At 39.2% G+C, this 22,999-nt stretch overlaps 1 protein-coding gene across 1 annotated transcript in view; it reads left to right on the top strand.

The window, feature by feature from the left end:
• The window catches only part of LOC118818421 (collagen and calcium-binding EGF domain-containing protein 1-like), a 51,148-nt gene extending 47,937 nt beyond the window's left edge, over positions 1-3,211 (top strand). The window contains exon 11 of the mRNA XM_036585675.1: positions 1,913-3,211. Coding sequence (XP_036441568.1) covers positions 1,913-2,095 — 183 coding nt within the window. The 3' untranslated portion in view covers positions 2,096-3,211. The remainder of the gene's footprint in view (positions 1-1,912) is intronic.
• The last annotated feature ends 19,788 nt before the right edge of the window (positions 3,212-22,999 follow it).

Below are 22,999 nucleotides of genomic sequence, written 5' to 3'. Positions count from 1 at the left end.
CTCTGTACAACTGTGTTGAGCAGAAAAGCATCTCAGAATGCTCAACACGTTGAACCTTGAGGAGGATGGGCTACAACAGCAGAATCCCACATCGAGCTCCACTTCTGTCAGCCAAGAACAGAAAGCTAAGGCTGCAGTGGCCACAGATTCACCAAAACTGGACAGTTTTGATGCATCTCAATTTCTGCAGAGGCACACAGATGGTAGGGTCAGAATTTGGCGCCAACAGTATGAATCCATGGACCCAACCTGCCTTGTGTCAGCAGTCCAGGCTGGTGGAGGTGGTGTAATGGTGTTTTCATGGCACACTTTGGGCCCGTTAATAGCAATCAATTATCTTGTGGAATCCATGCCGCGAAAAATTTAGACTATTTGAAAGCAAAGAGAGGCCCTACTAAATATTAGTGAAGTGTTCCTAATAAAGTGCTTGGTGAGTGTATATATGAGATACTAATGCAAAGCACATATAAAAACTAGTCTCTTGGGGCCAGATGTGATCTCATTACGAGAGTACGCAACTGGGTACAACTTGTAGAACCTTTGCTGTCTGACAGGGGTACGTCCTCTCTTAAACCCGTGCCCAAATCCCTTTAGTCTGTGCTCTTATAACATCTGGAGTACAATCAATAACACAAGCCAGACAAGCTAGTTAGGGAAACCTAACATAGGATAATGGAACAGCAAGAGGTAACATTTATTTTTACTGCGTGTATTTTGTTCTCTGCACACGTGACACACTCTGCATGCGTAAATTGAGCTTTTTTTAAATTGAGGCCTGTTGTCTGACGAGTTTGTCGAGTGCACCGTCGCCCCCTACTGTGAGTTCTGCCTTTACGAGACATCGGATTGTTTTAGAAATATGTTCCCACCTACATTTAGCCACCATTTCTTAAGGTTGTCCCAACACGTCCTCGTTATGAGATGACGTCTGGTCCCACAACACTAACATAAAAACCTGAGAAACAGTGATGGGCATAATTAAACTGATTAAACTGAATTTAACTTAATTAAACACTGATTACATTAAGCTGAATTAACTGGAATGGGATTGACGCCAGCACTGTTTAGAAGTGGACTATTATATTTTAACCTCTTATTCTCCAGGGTATATTTAGGTTTCTCATCTGAATTTACATGACCAAATTGTAAGGCAAATTTTTTATGATCATACACACATTGCTATATGCTTACAATTTACTGCTGAAATCCAAAAATCTTAGACGCTCTTTGTATTATTTTATAAAAATAATTTTACAGAGCAGATCACTGAAGAGACGCCATCTGTTTATAGCTCAGATTTGTGGAAAAATGGGTCGACTTTCAGTAGAAAAAAAATTGGGAGTTCAGCTTCTTTTATTATAAGGGTTTAAAATGACATCACCCATCTATTTGACTAGAAAGAAGACAGTTACAGCTCTCATACGATCACCACCTTTAGAATGTAGCTTATGAAATATGAAAGTTATAAAGAACATGACGGAATGCGTTTTGGAACCACCGGTGGTCCCAAGGTGTTGAAAAAGGTTAAAGGGCACACATCATAGAAAATGTCATTTTATTCTCCTTATTTCATAGATTAATGCACCATGTAATAAAACATACTGTGCACATCCATGTAAGGATGAAATGATCATGGTTGTGACATCACAGCCTAAGACATATCAGTCTTTAAGACATAGTTTGTTTAATTCTAAGCATTGAGGCTGGAAAATGGCAGTGTAAAAATAAAACCACCAATAAAACCAACAATATAAGCAAGAAAATTATTCATTGAAATATTTAGGCCTCAATGTTGCTGTAAATATGCAGATGATTTAGGTTACAGCAATTTATTTTTATTAATTTACTAAGACAGATGATTGATTTTACAGTGTTGGGGCTGTTTCTGATAAATTGTCCGTCTCTGCTCTAGGGACCTCCAGGATCCTTCGACTTCCTGTTGCTCATGATGGCGGACATCCGTCACGACATCATCGAGCTGCAAGAGCAAGTGTTTGGGAAGAGGCGGGACTTAAATTTGGACACGGCTCCTAATTCCATTGGGGAGCCAGAGCTTGAGGACTGGGGTTCAGGAGACTCCTTGCTTAATACGTGATGTGCTGCTGACCATGTGACCTGTCAAAGTAAATGAGAGGCACCCTACAACTCTCAAAGGCTAATACCTGAACCTTGTCCCACAGTATTGAATCTTCGAACCTGAGATCAAGCAGTTGTCTCTCTTATTGTAAAGGGAGCTGTACAGCAAACTATTGCTTGGATGGACTGTAGTGGGCACTGGAGAGACACATAAACGTGAGAGCAAAGAAGAAAAAAGACTGTAATTATGAATCGACAATCAACTTTTCCCGCTTTCATGTAACCCATACATGTTGTTCATTAATGTACATGTACATCCATGTCTGTGCACTCATATATATGTCTGTTAGAGGGACGTGTATGATGATTATGTATATTTTGATAATGTATATTTTTAAGCCTGGAATATCATTTTATAATATATAAGTGACAGTTTGGCCAAAAATCAAAGCATCTCAGCCAAGACATGTTTGGAATCTGAGGTTTGAGTCTTTAGTTCAGCACTGGAGCTACAAGGCTAATGTTGCTAACAAGTATTAGAAGCTTATGAATCCACTGGTTTAGAATCATGCAAACTGCAAGCGTAGCATTGTGCAAACTGAATTTTTACAGGCTATTTTTGTTTTGTTCTTATTCTATGGTCAAAAATTCTTTGATGAACCTTTGATGAAAAATTCATCTTTGGAGAGTCGCAGAGCCAATATCTGAATAGGTTGCTGGTGCTTTTTCTAACTGATTTGGCTTACGGTGTTCATACTACCAGCTACCCCTTATGTAGTAACACCTTAGCAACAACCTGGGATACCATAGCAATGGCCTAGCAACGCCTCAGCAACAACCTGGGATACTATAGCAATAGCCTAGCAACTCCTTAGCAACCACCTGGGATACCACAGCAATGGCCTAGCAACTCCTTAGCAACAACCTGGGATTACCACAGCAATGGCCTAGCAACTCCTTAGTAACAACCTGGGACACTATAGCGATAGCCTAGCAACTCCTTAGCAACCACCTGGGATACCATAGCAATGGCCTAGCAACACCTTAGCAACAACCTGGGATACCACAGCGATAGCCTAGCAACTCCTTAGCAACCACCTGGGATACCACAGCAATGGCCTAGCAACTCCTTAACCACAACCTGGGATACCATAGCAATGGCCTAGCAACACCTTAGCAACCACCTGGGACACCATAGTGATAGCCTAGCAACACCTTAACAACAACCTGGGATACTATAGCAATGGCCAAGCAAATCCTTAGCAGCCACCTGGGATACCATAGCAATGGCCTAGCAACACCTTAGCAACAACATGGGACACCACAGCGATAGCCTAGCAACTTCTTAGCAACCACCTGGTATACCATAGCAATCGTCTAGCAGCTCTGAGGTCCATATCTCCAGTTCCCTGAAGGCTAGCAACGCAATCCAGGGCTCGTTGGAATGGGGGCGCCACAATCTGCTGATCGCTTGTTGCAAAACATTCCCTTCTTCTGTGGTTTTATTCATGATGTCATCAGGGATTGTTATTGTAAACTCAACTTTCATCACATAAATGCCAACTTTAAAAAATCTGAAGTTGTGCAGCCCCTAATTGCAGATAGTCAGGTAGTTGCCATCATCTCACATAATTGCGATTAGGCGATTGTGTAATAGCTGTGACAGGCTTAGCTACTGTTACCTCTTTTCATGCTTCTCAATTAGACATCACTTAACCACTTGATGCGATTTCAGCCAAGTGACTTACAGTTAGCATGATGCTAAACTAGTGGTTGTAGGCTCCTGTAACTTGTTAGCTGCATTAGCCTCATGGCTCCAGTGCAAAACTAAAGGAGCAAAACTTCAGACAATGTCTTGATTGATAAAAAAAAAATTTGGGTTAAGGGCAAAAATTTCATACGTTTGTCTTAAACATTAGACAATTGAGAAACGTATAAAATGTTTCTGCGGCTAAAATGATCATGTTGATAGTGGTCATGCAGTGGCCAGCTTTTTCTCTCCTCCGCCCTGCTGCCAGACCAGTGAGATAAAACTGACCACCCTATGTAGCTCTTAAACAGAACAGAAGATATTTTATATATAAAACCAGTTTAAACATCATTGAGTATGGATTCACTCCTAATGCCCATTTCTGAGTTGTGGGTGATGGCTGGTGTTTTTTATGTGTGGGCATGTGTGTGTTTGTGTTGATGCTATATATGTGTGTGTGTGTGTGTGTGTGTGTGTGTGTGTACCGGGTTTATACCATGTTTTGGGGACCAAAACCTGTTTATACACTCATGTTGTGGGGGACCTTTCTGCCACAAGCCGGTCCCCACAATGTAAATCAATAAATTCTAAGGTTAAGACATGTTTTAAGGTAAGGTAAGATTAGGGTTAAAATTAGGATAAGGATTAGGCTAGAGGTTAAAGTTTGGGTAAGTTTCCAAAAATGCATGGAAGTCTATGTAACGTCCCCACAATTCACAAACAAATGTGTGTGTACTTAAACTCAAGGCATTAATTGAGATGGTAATAAGCTAAATATACACAAAATCATCATTTACAGAGTATTTTATGTTGGGAGGTGTCTTTCCCAAAACCTAACCCTTAAAGTTACACTTCTGAAAATAATACTTTTTCATGTTGCAAAATGTTTTTTTTTATTTTTTATTTTTTTACAGATTTTTTTTAACTTGAAAGACTTAGATTCATCAAAAGTTCATGTTTTAAATAAAAAAAAACTTTACTCAAAAAATGCTGTCCTACATTTTCATGTCACAACTAAAACATAATGAGTTTTAGTCCATTGGCGGAGCCTTAATTTAGCCACGCCCCTGCATTTTAGAGCAGGAAGTGAGACTGCATCCCTGTCCCTCATGGCCACATGGTGAGCAGTAAGTTTCCCATTGTTTTCAAGTAAATGTGTCCCAAAGTCTGAAAATGACTGCATAACATTAAGAATTTCACTATCAAAACACATTTTCTGCAAGAAGTAAATGATTTTCTGTGTTTTAATGAAAAATATTATGATTTTATGTGTGTAGAACTATTCAAAGCTGTGTTCGCTAGTCATGTACTGGCTGGCGTTTTTGAGTCCTGCTATGGTAGTTAAAAGTCCTAAATGTGTTTTGAGCTCCATATGTGTCACCTCATAGACTTTCCACCATGGAGCCCCCAAGACCTCCACCACAATTCGAACCCAGTGTACATACTATGTACAGCTCTTATTTCTTTGTAATACCGTTTGTTTACTGTTTTTGCTACAGTTTTTTACCGTTCATATACTTACCTGCTGCTTGGAAGTTTTTCTGGTGTTTTCTGAGTTTGTACTTGACACTTACCTGGTTATTAGCTAGAACGCAAGGGTCTGTAAAAGTAAACATTACCAGCCTACTGCAGATAGCAGTTCATCATTGATTATATCAGTTTTCACACCAGCAGGCTTGGTGAAAGACAGCATAGGCAAAAAGTGCAAGAATAACATAAAATAGCAAAGAATAAACACCGCCGCCTTCTCTGGGCCCGAGCTCATTTAGGATGGCCTGGGGCAAAGTGGAAAAGTGTCAAAATTAGAAATTCTTTTTGAAAATCATGGACGCCATGTCATGATGGTATGGGGGAGCATTAGTGCACATGGCATTGGTCTCCTCAGTTCCCACTTACAGTGTGTTGGTAGAAGAAGAGGTGATGCAAGACTCTGGTAAACATGCCCTTGTCCCAACTTCTTCGAAACATGTTGCTGGCAATTCAAAATGGGCATATACTTGTTTCAAAAAACAACAACATTTGATATGTCATTGTACCATTTACTACTTTCAATAAAATGTAGGGTTTAAATGATTTGTACATAATTGCATTTATGTTTCTGTTTTATCTCAAGTTTTTTGGAAACAGGGTTGTAAGTGGAGCTGAGAAAATGAGTGTAGAAACAAAGTTGTGTACTTAATGAAGTGGCCTGTCTGTGTATACAGTGATTAAATGCAAATTGTATGATTATATAATTCAATAACTGGTTAGTAATTTAAAAGGCAAAATCAACAAGAAAGCATAGTTAAAATAGATCAATAATTAAACATCATTGTATTTATGTAACTGGATAAAAAGCAGACCTCCTTTAGGCTGATTATGAGTTAAAAATATTGCTGACACGTTTATCAAATGCTAGCTTATGTTAATAACGTAGTGTGTCTCACTCGCTCTGTTGCTTTTATATGTCAAAACTAAAGTGACAGCAGTGAACATTAGCACTGCCACGTTATGTCCAGAAGAGGGAGACAAAGTATAGTTAGCTGCTCACTGAAACTGATTTCACCTCAATGTTCAAAGTACAATAGACGACCAGCTTTCGCATTTTAATTTCATTTTTAGAAAACATTTTTATTACAGTGAATTTGAATAGAACTTTTGTTCAACATTTGACTAACAGTAATATCTAGCAAATACTTAAAGTAAATAATGGTATATTAACATATTATTATTATTATTAGTATTATTATTAATATTGTTATTAATATTAATATTAATAATCTGTATTTATTTATTTTTGTTAATTATTTACTTATTTTATAGACAATTTAGTTCAGATAATTAAACATTTCCAGGCAATTAAATATTTCAGAGTTGTTGTTTTCTTACTTTCACCTTAGCATTTATTCAACTTTTTAAATTATTGACATTCATTTTAACATATAACTTTTTATTCTTGCAGACAAAATAATTTGATGGGTTAGGGTGAGGATATAAAGATGTTATGCTCCAGGCAGCTGAACTTTTTAAAGTAAAGCAGGAATATATTGTAGCCTGAAGACAAAAAGCCAAAGTTGTGTTCATTATTGAGAACCATATACCTAAGGGTCCTTTGCCTGACGGGCTGCAGAACAGCTTCATTAGAGTTGAATGGGTGGATTGGAGCAGAGACAGCATTAAAGGGGCCAAATGACTGAAAACCCCAATGTTTTTAACATTCAGTTGTTATAGTACAGTGTGATTCAAAAAGATTCATTCGATTTCAAAGCACCATATTTTTACAACCGTGAGGCGTCTAGGAACCAATCACAATCCAATTGAAAGAGGGGGTCAGAGAGTTTCTGACTGTCACCAGAAGATGGCTCCCTTCAGTCTGAGAGGAGATGAGACCCCTAAGCAGAAAACGCTTTGCGTTCTCCACTTCAATGAGAGTGAATCAGTCATAACTGTGCAGAGTGATTTTCGTGGTCAGTGAAGCTCCAACAGCTCAGAGCGTTCGTCGTTGGTTCCACAACACTGGATGAGCTCCAAAATTGCACTGAAAGAGCTGTGAGTGCAGCGACACCCAACATGCTCAATCCAGTATGGGATGAATCTGACTATGGTGTTGATGTTGTCTGTACAGCTGGAGGAGGTTCATACTGAGACCTTGTACAATTACATAATAAACTTTATGCTCATTTAAACCATTTACAATTTACTGCATTGATCTGTAATGATTTACAAGTGAAATAAATTATTTTGAAATTGGATGCATCTTTTGGAATCACCCTGTATTATATAATAACATGTAATATATAATAACTTATAATGCTATAATAGCATGGCGTTAGCCAGCACTAGCCGGGATCACTTCACTGGCTGGAACTCAAATACTCGCAGCTTTGATATCCCATCTGCACATCGATCATCCATCTTAAAGTCCTTCTGGGCTCTGAACTGCCTCTATTTTTCAAATGCATCACCAGTATTCACTCGCATTTTACTGTGTCTCTGGTCATGGAGCTACTTAGAAGGACGTCAAGGCTTTTTAGGTCGAGTCTAATGTTATCTCTGTTGGTCTAGTTCATTTGCTTGCCTCCATGGCTCGCTGTATTTGCCTGCCAATTTGTTTTATATTCGGCAACCCGGGGTGTCGAAATGAAATGGTACTGGGAAATAAGCAGCGAGTGGGATCACAGGCCAAAACACAAACAGACTTTCTGCTCCGAAACGGAAGTTTCAAAGGAGAACATACTGGCTGTGGCTTTGTTGTCGGAGAAGCCAGTATTTCAACATGGTGCATTTCCTTAATCTCTGATGACGTATCATGGTCGTTTTATGATTAAGCACAATAAACATATTGTTCCTTTAAGTTTGAGAACCTTCTCTGTGTAGCTCTGAATACTGAATGTGATGAGCGTATGGCGTTCCCCTGACCGGATTTCACTCAAAAAATTCCTTCCTGTAGCAAGAAAAGCACAAAACTCTGCAGGTATGTGGCCTTCTGGAGTTGGGAGTGAAGAAACTGACCTGATGACTGCAGTATGTGGCAAAGTTCATGCATGTTTAACACATGCAATACCGTAACCAGGCTTCGAATGCATGTCCCATCACACTGAAACACAACACACACACACGGAATTTCAACATGCGTGTGTTTGAAAAGTCCATCTCCTGTCAGTCACACCCTCTTCCGAGCAGCTAGATTAGTGTTGTCATGTTGCCAGGCAACAAAGTATTAGAAAACATGCCTGCATCAGGTTGTAGACCTGTACAAGTACGTGAGAAAGGGAGATGATCTCATATCCACTCCTCACTCACAGCCTTTACCACCAGGCCAAGCTGCAGTTCCACTTCCACCTTTAGGGGGTGCCACAGTTTAGGGGTCAGAAAAGTTTGGAGATCAGTCTACAGTCACTGGAGAAACCTCATCTACTGTTTAAGCTGGTTGTGTAAACTGAGGTGAATTTTGAGAGACGATGCTGCTGTTTTATTTGTGAATATATGTTATAGTTCATAATGCAGTTCTTGCATTTTGGACCCTTTAAAGGAGAAGTCCACTGATTTTGCAAAGTTTAAAAAAAAAACGGGGACTATTTTGCCTTATGTCACCTAGCATGTACCCCTCCACCATAATAATTTAAAAAATATATATGATTTAGGCCAAAACCTTAGGTTACAACAATCATAACGCTGTTGTCGGAAGAAAACCTTGTACTTCCAAAATGGTAATTTTACAGGAGAAGGAAAAAACCTACTTTACTTTTAATGTATGTCAATGGAACCAGAATTTTTTCCAAGTCATTTGGGGTCATTTCTTATAGTCGATTCATCATGAAATTTACACACAGTGCAAAGGGTATCAGATATTTTCAAATTATGTCAAAAACTGAAAAACGGATGGAGATATGAGGTTTTGTTCTGACAGCAGCGATAAGATCCCCAGTCAACATGTTTGTGACCATTTTGTGTAATAGCTTTCTGTGAGGGAGATTTTAGAGGCATTAAACTCTTCAGACGTCTGGTTCCCATCACCATCGCTGATTCTGATTCGGTAATTTTTTTAGGATGGAATGTTTCACATCAAGACATACTAAATAATTTAGTTTAGAAAATTTGAAAAATTGGGTGGATTTCCTCCTTAAATATTAACAAGCAGCATTTACGTATGCAGGCTAGAGTGACCAGAGTAAAATGAATTGGTGAAAATTCTAATTTACACAATCGATACAAGACAAGTTTGCTGCCACAGGTTGAGCTATGAGGCTATAATGCAGCTAACAAGTAAACTTGTTGAGTTTCTCTCAAATAACCTTGCTTGAATTGCTGACTGCTGTCTGTCCTTTTTTACAGATAAACTTTAACTGATCTCCAATGAATTCAGCCCATGACCACTCAGATGGATCTACGCTACGTTGCCCATACGTTTGTAGACACCTGCTCCTCTGAAATGAAGGGCACTAATAAGGAGTTTGGCCTCCTTTGCTGCAGTAACAGCCTCTACTCTTCTGAAAAGGCTACAGTAGATGTTGAAACATTGCTTTAGTTTGATTATGACTGCGTTCAGCCAGTGAGATCAGATTCTGATGTTAGATGATCAGTTCTGGATCACTCCTTAGGCTCCAGAGGGTCCACAGCAATTGGTGAACCTTAAAGAAATGGGAGTGTCTACAGATTTTTAGACAGAAAGCGTATCAACAACTGCAGTGTCTACTAATTCACTAGGCTCTTTTTTATTCAGGAGAAAGCGTCATAGCGGAAGCAGGTGGTGGTGTGGAATAACTGTAGACCAGGTATAGTTAATTCTCACGCTGACCTCATGCACAATGAAAATGACCAAGTTGATTTACCGAAGTTGCACATGAACATCTCTTCGAGTTCCAGTGGGAGCGGAAGTGGAAACACTTTTCATGCTCAAGTTTTTGACATATTTCATCGGTTGTGTTATGCACATTTTTACAGTGGGGTAAAATGTTTGAAAGATACCAGAAAAGGCCTTGCCTTGCTAATCAGCTAATGTTAGCACTGTGTTTAGGCGTGGCTACCAACTACTCTGTTTCTGACAATTTGAATATGAAGATGTTGTTAATACGACTTAGCAAGTGGGAAACAGGGCAGTCCAGCGAGCATGTGATAGCGGTCTTCAAAAATAGTCTTTGAAGATCAGAAACGTTCTCAGGAAGAGTTAGCTGGCTAATGATTTAGCCAAATAACTGCTGATAGGCCCAGACTTGGAATCAATGGGCCCGATATGAGCACTGACATGTTCTTTTCTCTCAGAAGGCAGCGTTTCCTCATAAAACCATAAAAATAAAAAGTGCCAGCTGGCCTGCTGGTAAAGCCGCAAGTGGGGAAAACGCTCCCTTGTGGAGACGTGCAGTGGCCAGAACAAGCTAAAACAAGTTATTTGAGCCAAACACTACACATTAGTTTGTCTGAACTGTTCTTTGCTGGTTGTTGCGGGCCTGGTGCTCGTCTGATGTGCACCACATACTATCTGGTGTGCACCACATACTATCTACATCTCTTCAGGGACCCTGTAGCATCCTCATACATGAGGAACTGGATGTATACATTTAACCCTTTGCTGGCAAAACGGTAGGTCACTTCTAGTCTTCATAACTTCATAACAGTTTAAGCTCCAGACATGATCCACATATCAGGACATTCAGCAGATCCGCCCTTAACTAGATAGTGTGACATCATCGAGCTGTGACGTCAGCATCAGTTAGTAATTCGGCTTGGAAAATCACCCAAAATCCTAATACTATTACTCTGCTTTTTGCCATTCATATTCCAACAAAGGGTTAAAACAGCGACATGATTCACACATCAGATCACTCATCAGACTCTGCTTCACCATCCAGAGTGATTTCATCCAGCTGTGACCGTCCATCAGCCAGAGATCCAGCTCCAAAATCACCCAAACCCACTCGCTACTGTTATATTACATCTCTGCCTTTAGTCTTCATATTATAAACAAAGGGTTAAAAATAGCGACATGATTCACATCAGAACACTCAGAGGAACCTGGCATCACTAGCCAGAGTGAGAGAAACCAGCTTTAACATCACACAACCCAGAAATACAGCTCCAAACACAGCCATGACCACTGTAAAATCTATCGGCTCTCTGCTTTAGCCTTCATTTGGCAACAAAAGGGTTAAATGCACTTGGCCAAAGATGCTTATATGATCAATCCAGTTGGTAATTACACTGGTTAAATAGCTATTAACATCAGGTCTTAGACATTACCTTGGATTATTTATCTATCTATCTATCTATCTATATATATATATATATATATATATATATATATCTATATATATATATAGATATATATATAGATATATAGATAGATAGATAGACAGACAGACTTCCATTATAATTTAATTACATATAATGATAACTTCCACTGCTACTGTCCAGCCTACCAGCTACCAATACACCAGCTCACTTGATAGTGACCAGCTATGCTGGTCTTTGCTTTTTCTAACAGTGTTTTGTCTTGTGTGGTCTTGTATTACTGGAAATAACTTCCTGGGGACCCAAGATCGCTGCTGGGTGGACAGACTTCCCTTTGAGGAACACTAGTACACTGTACCGATCGTTAACTATCTAACACCAGGCACAGCTAGCAAATCCTCCATGTTTCCAACTATTTGAGCGCAAAGACTTTGCAGTTACGACTTCACAAGTGAGAAACAGGGCTGTGTACATGTAGAAGCATGGTCTTCCAAGATGGGGAACTGCTGATGTTTTCTCCTTCCTTTGCTAGGAGTTAACATTAATGATACAAAGGCCAATCTGCCAAATAACCGCCAGTAGGACAAAGGCTTAGAACCTATGGTCCATATTTAGGCCTCAGTGCACTTTTCTCTCAGAGGGTTTTCATCTTTCACTGCTAATTGTGCCGTGTGGTTTATATAACTTCATAAAAGCTGCAGGCAGCGGCGAAGACCACGCAGCAGTGGCTCCTGCGGGTGGCTCAGGTGGAGCTAGATTGGCTGCCGATAGAAGCTGAGCCAGTGATGGACTGCAGCCAACAGAGAGCCTCCTCAGCTAAGAACATTCCACCACTGATGATATGAAAGATTGCATTGAATGGTAAGTAATACATGCATAATCAACACTCATGCATGAACAAAAAGACACACAAACAGGGCGAAGGCACTCGCACACAACTACGCCGTTCTCAGGAGGAACATGCCGTGATTAGAAGTCGTGAGCTGAGTGTTTATGGTTACAGGAAAGGTGGGAGAGTCCCTCCAGGTTATGTTAGAGTGTCAATCACTTGGTGTGAGCGTGTGCGTTCGCTAATCAAAACACTCCATCTGCCTCACACACAGCGTACGCTGATATGGAGGTTATATCAGTTCATCTGCTGAAGTCATATAGCGCTATACATTCAGCCTACAGATGTAACTGCTTTTTGACTGTGCAGGTGGACCCACGTATTGTGATGCTTGCCTTCTTGCCTCCTACAGTAGTACTGTGATTGTGCTGAAAGTCCGATTTTACACTTTAAAGACTCAAAAACTCCCTTTCTGATGATCCGTCCTGAAGGTGGTGCGGACGTCTTAATGATTGTATATTGTAATGCGAGAACATTAATGGACAGAGGATACAAAATCATGGTTTCTGTCAGGGGCTGAGGAATACAATGCAGAATATCACATTACATAACATGACAAAAACATTTTAAATGCTAGTTTTGGTTATTTCATTTTTATGGTACAATCACATTTTTTAGCTATATTTTTAGTTGTATGCCATCAAAACAAGTTAACTCTTAAATGTAAAAAAATGCATGCAAATTTAGCACAATTTTTTCCACAGTTATTATGCAGTGTTTTGTTTTGAACTTAGCCAGTATGCCTGAAATAGACAGAGAGAGTGACCATGTAAATATTTAGCTGTCTCCAGGGTGTCCAAAGCCACTGAAGGCATTAGTTAAATCACAGGTGTCTATCATGGTCAGGTATGCAGCTGCGTGTGGACCAAAAGGAGCGAACACATGCAACCGAGACACGAAACACAGGCATGCCACAGAACACCTGACAGGTGCGGGCGTGGTCTGGAGCGAGACACGCTATCTTGACACGCTAACTCATTCTTAAATCTGGGCTACGTGGCCTCAGGCAGGAAAAACCACAACTCACATCACTCTCTCTCTCTCTCTCTCTTTCTCTCTCTCTCACTCTCTCTCTCGCTCTCTCTCTCTCTCTCTTTCTCTCACAACACCCACAGTCGGCCTTATACTACTCCAGCTGCTCTTGTCTCATTGACACAATTGTTAGCTTTCAAGTTAGCATCAGCATGTCTAGCATAGAGGCTTATGCACTGAATGGCACTGGAGTAGCTTTTCCTTTACTAGCCAGTAGCTACAATGTGCATTTTGTCTCAAATCAGCTGATCACTGGTTGAATCAGCCAGGTTTGCTTATTAGACAAGGACTTTTTTATATGCAAGGAATTTTTTATGTTAGACAGAAAATATATTACAAAACACAACAAAATATGTACAATACAAAGGTGAGCAATGCAAATAAGTTCAGGTGGAACAAACAGCAACAGCTTAAATTTAGCAGTTGTTTTGAAGGGGAATTTCACCAACTTTTCAAATTTTCTACATAAATGGTGAACAAAGTCATTCAGAGTGGTTTGGTGTGAAATGCTCCATTCTAGAAAAACTTACAGAGTCAGAATTGTTCACAGTGGTGACAATTTATGATAGTTTTGAGAAGGTTTTGACCTATAAAGTATTTTTGTAAATACACTTATGATGGATGGGCTATATTGTAAAGCAAAATAGTACCTCAAAAATTTACCACTATTTTTACCATCATCAACAAAACTAAGAAGACATGTCGAGATCCGCTTTTGGATATTAAATAAAAAGACTGTATTTGTGTTGCTGACATTGTTGCCCTTGGTTCTCATCACAGCCATTGTTAAGACATTCAAGTTGATATGTGTCTTTACAGTGATTTCACATCAAACTACTCTGAATAACTTTGTTTACATCTCAGTGACTGAATTATGCAGAAAGGCATAGCAATGAATAATGTTTTTGAGCTGCAGAATATGGTCAAATATCAGTATTGCAATTATATTGCTACATATTGTGTATATGAGACATTACATAGCTCAGTTTCAGAGCTGTGATTGGTCAAGATCCTCACTCATATAAAAAGTAATATACTGTAAATACGTTTCAATATATTTTACTTAGAGGACTATTTTGGAATACTTTAACAACACTGTGAGTAATTAATGTCTTTATTTTCCCATAAAGCCAGCGATCCGAGGATGCTGTGTAAACTACCTTAGCTTGGAGCGCTCAGCTCCGCACCTCCGCTTCCTCTCTCTCTCTTTTTTACAAGCCGTTCGCATGCATCTTCCCTGACAAGGAGGCCCGAACCGGCCTGACGAGTCTGCAGAAAAAGCCTTAACTCACTTTGTCTTCTTCCTTTTTTTCTTTAGGGAAAGTGACTAGCCTGCAGGTTTGCTGCTGCCTGGCTTGCGTGAGGACGACCGCTTTATCTTCACCACTCTAATGACCCTTGCCCCTGGCTCTTTGACAGGCGGCATGTTAACGACTCCTTCTTTCCTTTGTCTCGCCTTTGAGGCACTCTTGCATGTTTCTGCAGGTGGCCTTGCTTGTCATACGCTCTGTGGGGTCATCGCCGTGATATCCTGGAGCAACAATTTTGCAAAAAAAGCCCAGTGTAGAAATGTTTGGTGTTAGAAGTTTGATGTCTTAGCCTGATCAGCTACATTTGGGATAAGATGGGAAATCAATCAATCAATCTCTCTATCTCTCTATCTATCTATCTATCTATCTATCTATCTATCTATCTATCTATCTATCTATCTATCTATCTATCAATCAATCAATCACAGACAATGCACTTTAATTAACTAAATTAACCTAAGCACTAATGCCTGATGTTATTAGGTGTTTAACTACTTATTTAACAACTGAATTAAGTCTATCTGAATCTTTGGCCAAGTGCATTTAAATGTGTACTTCCAATTCCTCATATGTGAGGATGCTGAAGTCCCTGAAGAGACGTAGTGTATTTTTATATTAGGTAAAAATCTAGTGTGCACCAGATATTATCAGGTGAGAACCAGACACTATGTGGTGCACACTAGATACTATCAGGTGCGCACCAGATACAATGTAGTGCACATCTGACACTAATATTGAAAAGCACCAGACAATATGTGATGAGCAACCAATACTATCAGGTGTGCACTAGATATACATAGTATCTAGTGCGCACCTGATAGTATCCGGTGCACACCACATAGTATCTGGTGCATTCCTGATAGTATCTGGTGCACTGATATTATCTGGTAATATCTAACAATATGTGAAATCAATCATCATTTAAGCCAAACCTGCTCTTCATACTTCATAGCAAGAAAGATAGTGTTGAAGCTACATGGAACGTCAGTGTTGTCAAATACCTATTTCATGCTAACAAGTTATGGGTATTTTTCTCTAAGCATTCAAGGAAATGTCAAAACTTCTGATTGTCAGTTATACAACCGTGATGGAGATATTAGACATGAATCGCTGATAACATAAACAAATTCCACCTTCATCTTTGTGTCACGCCTCTCGACTGACCCACCACTCAGATTATCATTCAGCCGAACCGTCTGGGCACCTCTGGTCCAGACCCAGAGCCCTGAGACATAAGCTTGTACCAAAGGTCTCTTTAAGCCCCTCCCCTTTCTGCCAGCCCTATCCAGTCTGCTCCCCCTGAGCTGTTTTGATAAGGCTGCTACCGAGCGGTCGGCTCGTGGCCCGAAGTTTGCCGGATCCCAGCAGGAGTTATATAAGTGCTCTTACCAAGGCAAACAGTGGGCAGGGAGAGCTATGAAAATAACACATACCGGTACAGTCACTGCTGAATTAACCCCTGCAGGGTCACACAGCGCCGTAATTAACTCACTCTGCTAGACTACTGACTTTAACACGCTGTAAAACTCCTGGATCTGTGGGTATGAAAAGTGTTTATACTGCTTTATAACATGTAACACATTGAGAAGCTGTAAGATTTTTATACTTCTTTAATAACAATCTAAAGGCTCCTAAATGACTCTTGGCTTGGATTCATGGTTGTAGTAAAAACCTTTAACTGGAGTAGAAATGTTACATTACCATTATACCTGTAAAGGCTCTTTAAACTTTAAATGGGTTCTGCACACTCACACGTCTTGTTTACAAGAATGAACCTTCTATTAAGAGGTTCTTCTGGGAACCGAAAGTGGTTCTTCTGTGACATCACTCCAAATATTCCTTCAAAAAACCTTTGCTTTTATTTTGTTATCATTGTTTCATTTATTTATTTATTTTATTTTGGCTTTCACCCCTATAAAATATTCCTGTGAGATTTTAATACAGCCGTGTGCAAAAGTTTTGGCACCCTGGTCGAATTACACCTTGTTGATGTTCTGAAAATAAGTTAGCACATTTTAATGCACAATTACTGTTTCTTTGCTGAATTAAGAAAAATAAAACATAAGAAGTGATGTGAATGTTCATACTTTTGCATGCAACTATATGTAATACTCAACAGATTCTTATAGGAATAACAATTCCTGCAGTAGTTCTTTATAGTTATTTTCACAACAGTACACGCATGCAGTTCAGCACAAACAAACAATGCCTATTGCCAAGCATGGTATTTTATATGTGATAATCTTTTGACCTTTGACCCTAAACAAACATTATATTAACCCCTAAATGGCCAAGGCCCGCCACTAGGCCCAAGGTTTTGTTACCACACTTCTATAACCTAAGAGTATTGCAGCCAGTTACTGAAGTAGTTACTGAATAGTAAGCCTTAATATGTAATAAGTCTGGGATTTTAAGGTGCCAATTTATTAGGCTTTTTTTTTATTCGTGCTCACTGTGCCCTTTTTCAACCAGACCAGGGCCCATCAGCGTGCCTACAGATTTATTACACGCTTCTATAACCTAAGAATAGCTCAGCCAGTTCGCACTGAACTCCCTCTAACTACTTCATAATGTACCTTAGTATGTAATAAGCCTGGGATTATAAGGGGTTAAATTAAATTTCTAGTCAAAATGACCATTAAGTACCATTATTTATATTATATACAAGTTATTTGTATTTTAGAACATATTTCTGAAGAATCCAGACCTGAACATCAGAAATTCAGAAAATGTAACCAACTTCTAAGACTGAACTTTGGAGGTGTGGAAAAATATCCCTGCAGATTTCTTTGTAAAACTGAAAGTGAGTCTCCTGAAAAGAGAAAATGGAAGCTGTAATAAAGGTAAAGAGTGAACACATTATATACTAAAACATTTATTATATTTAGTTGTTGACACTTTGTAATGTTCTGTAATTAAATTTATGTTTTCTGACTCTAAAGAAAGAATAACTTGTACTGAATGGCCATTTTGACTGGAAATGAAATAAATAAAAGCCTGGTCTCTGATTTTTGTATGACTTTTAAACTGTATTTTTAGGCTAAGTATGCTGAAAATCTCAGAAATGTATTTGTTTACTTTTTGTTTTGTCTTGTGAGCAACATTCAAGGTAAATCTTGATCTTAATGTCTAACAAAGAGAATCTGTTAACTCAGGATTTCCACCCCAGTCCAAAGTATTCACAGTGGTCTGTTACACAACATGAGCCCTTAGGTCGTCAATCATTACAGATGGTTTGCCAGTTTTGACCTGAATCATCTTGATTGCAGGCAACGATCACTTTGTCTGGTAACCCTGCGAGGCCACTGAATACTCAGGCATGCAGGTTTTGTTTTGCTGTCCAAGGTACTGTAGTGGAGCCAGTGGTCATAAGACCTTTCATAACTGGACAAACCAAAAACATCACCCCACTCACAGATTAACAGGCCAAAGAGGCACTTATAATCACTCATCCTGACCAGTCTGTTTAACACCTTCCCTGTATGAACAGAATTTGGCAAAAAATATGACATGTTTGGTGTCTGAAGTTTGCTCCTTCTTTTGTTTTTGCTCTTGAACTATGAGGCTGGTTTAGAAATGTTTCTTCTTGTAATCAATGCTTGTGAACAATTCAGCTAAAATAAAATCTGGTTTATTTGCACGACTTTACGTTTAGATGTACATAGTTTAAAAAGACTGGTTTGAACTTATAGTTGGGGAATATCTTAGTTGTAAAGGCATCTACCATGTGAAGGCCAATCTTTAGCCTGGCTAGCTTTCACTGAGTTGTTTATAACATTTACAACCTTTAAAGCTCTTAATGTCCGAGCCCTGGGACATCTTACTGATCTTTTGAAGCAATATAGCCCATCCAGGCTGCTTCACTCAGACATGCTTACTGCAAACTCTTAGGATGTTTTACTGCTCACATACAATTTTTAAATCCAGTGTAAAAATATTTGTTTAACCTAGCATAGGCTTAGAGGCTCATTTGTGCTGTAATTTTTTATTTAGAACAGTGATTTTTAGAGCAAAATGTCTTTCATATACACTATATGGACAAAGGTATTGGGACACGTCTCCTAACTTTTCAAGTTCAGGTGTTTCAGCTACATCCTTTCCTAACAGGTGGAAAAAAGTGCTATTATTGTGAAATGGAAGCACCCAGGGTCAACAACAGCTTATGAATGCACAATGCCAAGTGTCAGGAGGGGGAGCAGGGTAGATTGTGAGCCAGGGCCTCTCATCCAACATCAGTGTCTGACCTCACAAATACTCTTCTGGATGAATGGACTAAAGTTCCCACAGACACTCTCCAACATCTTGTAGAAGCTTCCCAAAAGAGTGGAAGCTGTTATAGCTGCAAAGGGGGGACCAACTCCATATTAATGCCTATGGATTATAGTGCATGGTAGTAGAAGTAGCAATAGTAGTAGTAGTAGTAGTAGTAGTAGTAGTGATAGTAGTAGCAGTAATAATAGTAGTTGTAGTAACAGTACTAGCAGTACTAGATACAGTATTAATACTACTACTAGTAGTAGTAGTAGTAATAGTGATGACAGTACTAGTAGTAGTAGTTGTAGCAGTAGTAGTATTAGTGTTAGTAGTGGTAGTAGTAGCTGTAGACATAGTAGTGGTAGAAGCAGTAGTGGTAGTAGTTTTATTAGTAGTTGTAGTAGTAGCTGAAATAGTAGTAGTAATAGTAGTAGTAGAAGTAGTAGTAGTAAGAGTAGTATTAGCAGTTGTATTAGTACTAAGCTTCAAAATGGAGATATATTATATCCCCAAAGAAGAAGATTAAAATAACAGTGTCATGCATTTGATTTTTTTTTGCCAAATTAACATTTTAACAGGACATCAAATGCAACCCTACACATGAGAAATGGCACATAGCATAGAAAAAAACAGAGGTAATTACACCAATTTTTATAACTGGCTTTATAACTGTTTATATAAACTGTTAGGCAGGTGTGCAGAGTGCTGGAGTTAGAATTTACGATATTTGAGGTATAATTTACAATATTGCCAGTTAATGTGAAGAGTGTTTATTTGTATGTCTCTCATCTTTCAGGACGTGTCTTGTTTGCACTCTTTTATGCCTGTTTGTGCTTCCAGCCTTTGGCCTCGCTACACCTTACAAAAACATTTCTCACTGTTGCCGACACCTGACGGAGCGTAGCGAGCGTGTGATGGCAGCGTTTGTTTATTTGTACCCCTTTTTATTGACATCAGGGAAGTTTGCACATCAGGATGAGAGGAAATGTCACTCAAACAGCCCGAGGGGTTGCGTTTTTAAAGCTTAGGTGGAGCTGAGCGGTGCTGTGAAAATTCCCCAGCTCGAACAGCACATAAATCACAAGGCCTTTCAAGTGTCAGTATATCATTTTTATATGCAAGAACAAAGAAGTGCCTCCTCTGTCCGGTTCCTCAAAGCCTTCGTCCTAGCAAGAAACATCTGATCCAACGCTGCATCTCAAATCAATCCTAGTTCCCTACATAGTGAGCGGCTATCTAGTGAGTGACCTGATGACCTGGCTCGGCACATATATGGTATCCCGGATCTGGACCGAGTGTGGGCTCTGTCTGCTGAGTGTATTTCAGCTCATTAATGGTGCGCCAGAGCTGAGCCGAGTCACGATTCACAAGGCAGTCCAGTTTGAGGACCAATCAGATTCATCCATTTGTATGTTAGTCATTCTCAAAAGACTGCAGTGAAATGCTTAAAAATCCTCAATGCAACTAAAGCAGGTTCAGTGTAACACTAACACTAACAGTAAGCCTGCTGCCACATGGTTTGATTTCCCGTGAAGTTTGATAATGTAGATTGGGGAAAAGCACAATAATAATAATAATAATAATAATAATAATAATAATAATAATACATATGGTAAACAATAATTCTGCTCATTATGTTATTTTTTCAGCAAATAAGATTTCAAGGTGGGCAACAATAAAACTATATATATATATATAGTTTTATTGTTGCCCACCTTGAAATATATATATATATATATATATATATATATATATATATATATATTGCCCACCTCAAAATCTTATTTGCTGAAAAAATAACATAATGAGCAGAATTATTGTTTACCATATGTATTATTATTATATACATATTTTTATTAATATTATTATTATTATTATTATTATTATGGATAATTATTATCATATTATTATGGAATTCCTATCATAGTTTTCATCTAGTTTTCTGCTATCGGATTTGCTCTTCGCACGTATCCAAACGAGTCTAAATTTGTGGTTGCTGAGGAAAGTGTTTGGTGGAGTCGCCGCTAGTTTGATGTAGGTGACCTTTTTAAACTAAATGACAGTCAATTTTCTCATGCTAGCTTGCTAACGTTAGCCCTTGCCTTCTTGCTAAAGTCAGCTAATGCTAACTTGAACATTTTTGTCCAAGTCGCAGCTGCTAACATTTAATTAAAAAGGGATAGTTTGGTTGGACGTTGTGAATTTATGTTGAGAATTAGTCGTATAAGAATTCAATATAAGCTTAATTCCTTTTAAGACTGGTCTCAGAATTTAGCCCAGATATTTAAGTTGAAATATGCAGATAACCATGTTGCTGGCTAGCTAACCGAGCTAAATTAGTTAGCTACCTTAGCTAGCTTGCTAGATTAACTAACGTTAGCTTTCATTTGTTTTGTTCTCTATGTTTCATTGAACTTGCTCAGCAGCCATAGTCTGTATAGACCCGACTGCTAAAAGGATGTTTTAGGGTAACTTATTCTCCTCCTGACAGTGACAGCCTAGAGTTTGCCATGTATTGGTAGCTTTCTTTCTGCTAGCTTTAGAAATGAAGGTAAAGTTAGCCTGGTTTGTCGGCATCCATGTTATTTTGGCATCAACAAAACTGGAACCTCAGAGGGTTTAAAAGATGACGCTGGGTGGGCTGTTGTTAATTCTGGAAAAGTAAAAGGAGCACGGAGAGCTTCACCAGCATTTTCCACAGCTGGAACTTTATATGAGATTTTACAGGCAGCTCGGATATGTGTAACTCAGTTTGAGTGGCTTTTGCTAAATTCCCGCAGACACACTCCATAATCTGTAATAGCAGCAAAGAGGGGACCAACTCCATAATAATGCCTATGGATTTAGAATGGGATGTTATAAAAGCTCCTGTAGGTGTAATGTGTAGGTGTCCCAATACTTTTGTCCATTTAGTGTACACATGTTGTTGCTGTTGCTGTTTAAAACAATAAAACATGGGTCACTGGTTCATTCTCAGCACTGTAGGTGGTGTGTTAGTGTGTGCTGCGCTGGTCTGAGTGGATCAGACACAGCAGTGCTGCTGGAGTATGTAAACACCTCAGTGTCACTGCTGGACTGAGAAAAGTCCACCAACCAAAAATATCCAGCCAACAGTGTCCTGTGACCGCTGATGAAGGACTAGAGCATGACCAACACAAACCTTGCAGCAGCAGATGAGCTATCGTCTCTGACTTTACATCTACAAGGTGGACTGGCAAGGTAGGAGTGGACAGTGAGTGGACACAGTGTTTAAAAACTCCAGCAGCACTGCTGTGTCTGATCCACTCATACCAGCACAACACACACTAACACACCACCACCACATCAGTGTTACTGCAGTGCTGAGAATGATCCACCACCCAGATAGTACCTGCTCTGTGAGGGTCCATGGGGGTCCTGACCACTGAAGAACAGGGTAAAAGGGGGCTAACAAAGTATGCAGAGAAACAGATGGACTACAGTCTGTAACTGTAGAACTACAAAGTGCACCTATATAGTAAGTGGAGCTGATAAAATGGACAATGAGCGTAGAAACAAGGAGGTGGTCATAATGTTATGCCTGATCAGTGTATTTCAGTGTAAGTGTGTATCATGTACTGTAACTGGAAGTGAACAGCATTTTGCCTTCGTAGGTGAGCAAGTCAACTTTTTTTAAAGTGTTTTTATAGTTTTTAAAGGCTATTTTTTATTGCATCTGTTGTATACGATTTTTTTTTTATGTGAACAAAGCATCAGTAAAGTAGCCGTATTATCTCGGCACAGCTGTCTTTTGTAGGGAGGTGTAAGTTGTTTACACATCTGGGGTTTGCCTCCCCTTTTCACCCCTCATTGCTTTCTAGTAGGTCAACACAGTGTCACAAAATTCTACACACAGAGAGACAATAGTGTCCTAGTTTATCTGATAGAGTTATGGGGAGAAGTATTTCTATTTAATAAAAACATCAGATTTGATTTCCATTCAACCTGCAGAATGGCCACTAG

Source organism: Colossoma macropomum, unplaced genomic scaffold (assembly GCF_904425465.1).
Source record: "Colossoma macropomum unplaced genomic scaffold, Colossoma_macropomum, whole genome shotgun sequence".
NCBI classification, from domain to species: domain Eukaryota; kingdom Metazoa; phylum Chordata; class Actinopteri; order Characiformes; family Serrasalmidae; genus Colossoma; species Colossoma macropomum.
Note: the sequence above shows the minus strand (reverse complement) of the source record. Positions and strands in the feature narration are given on the sequence as shown.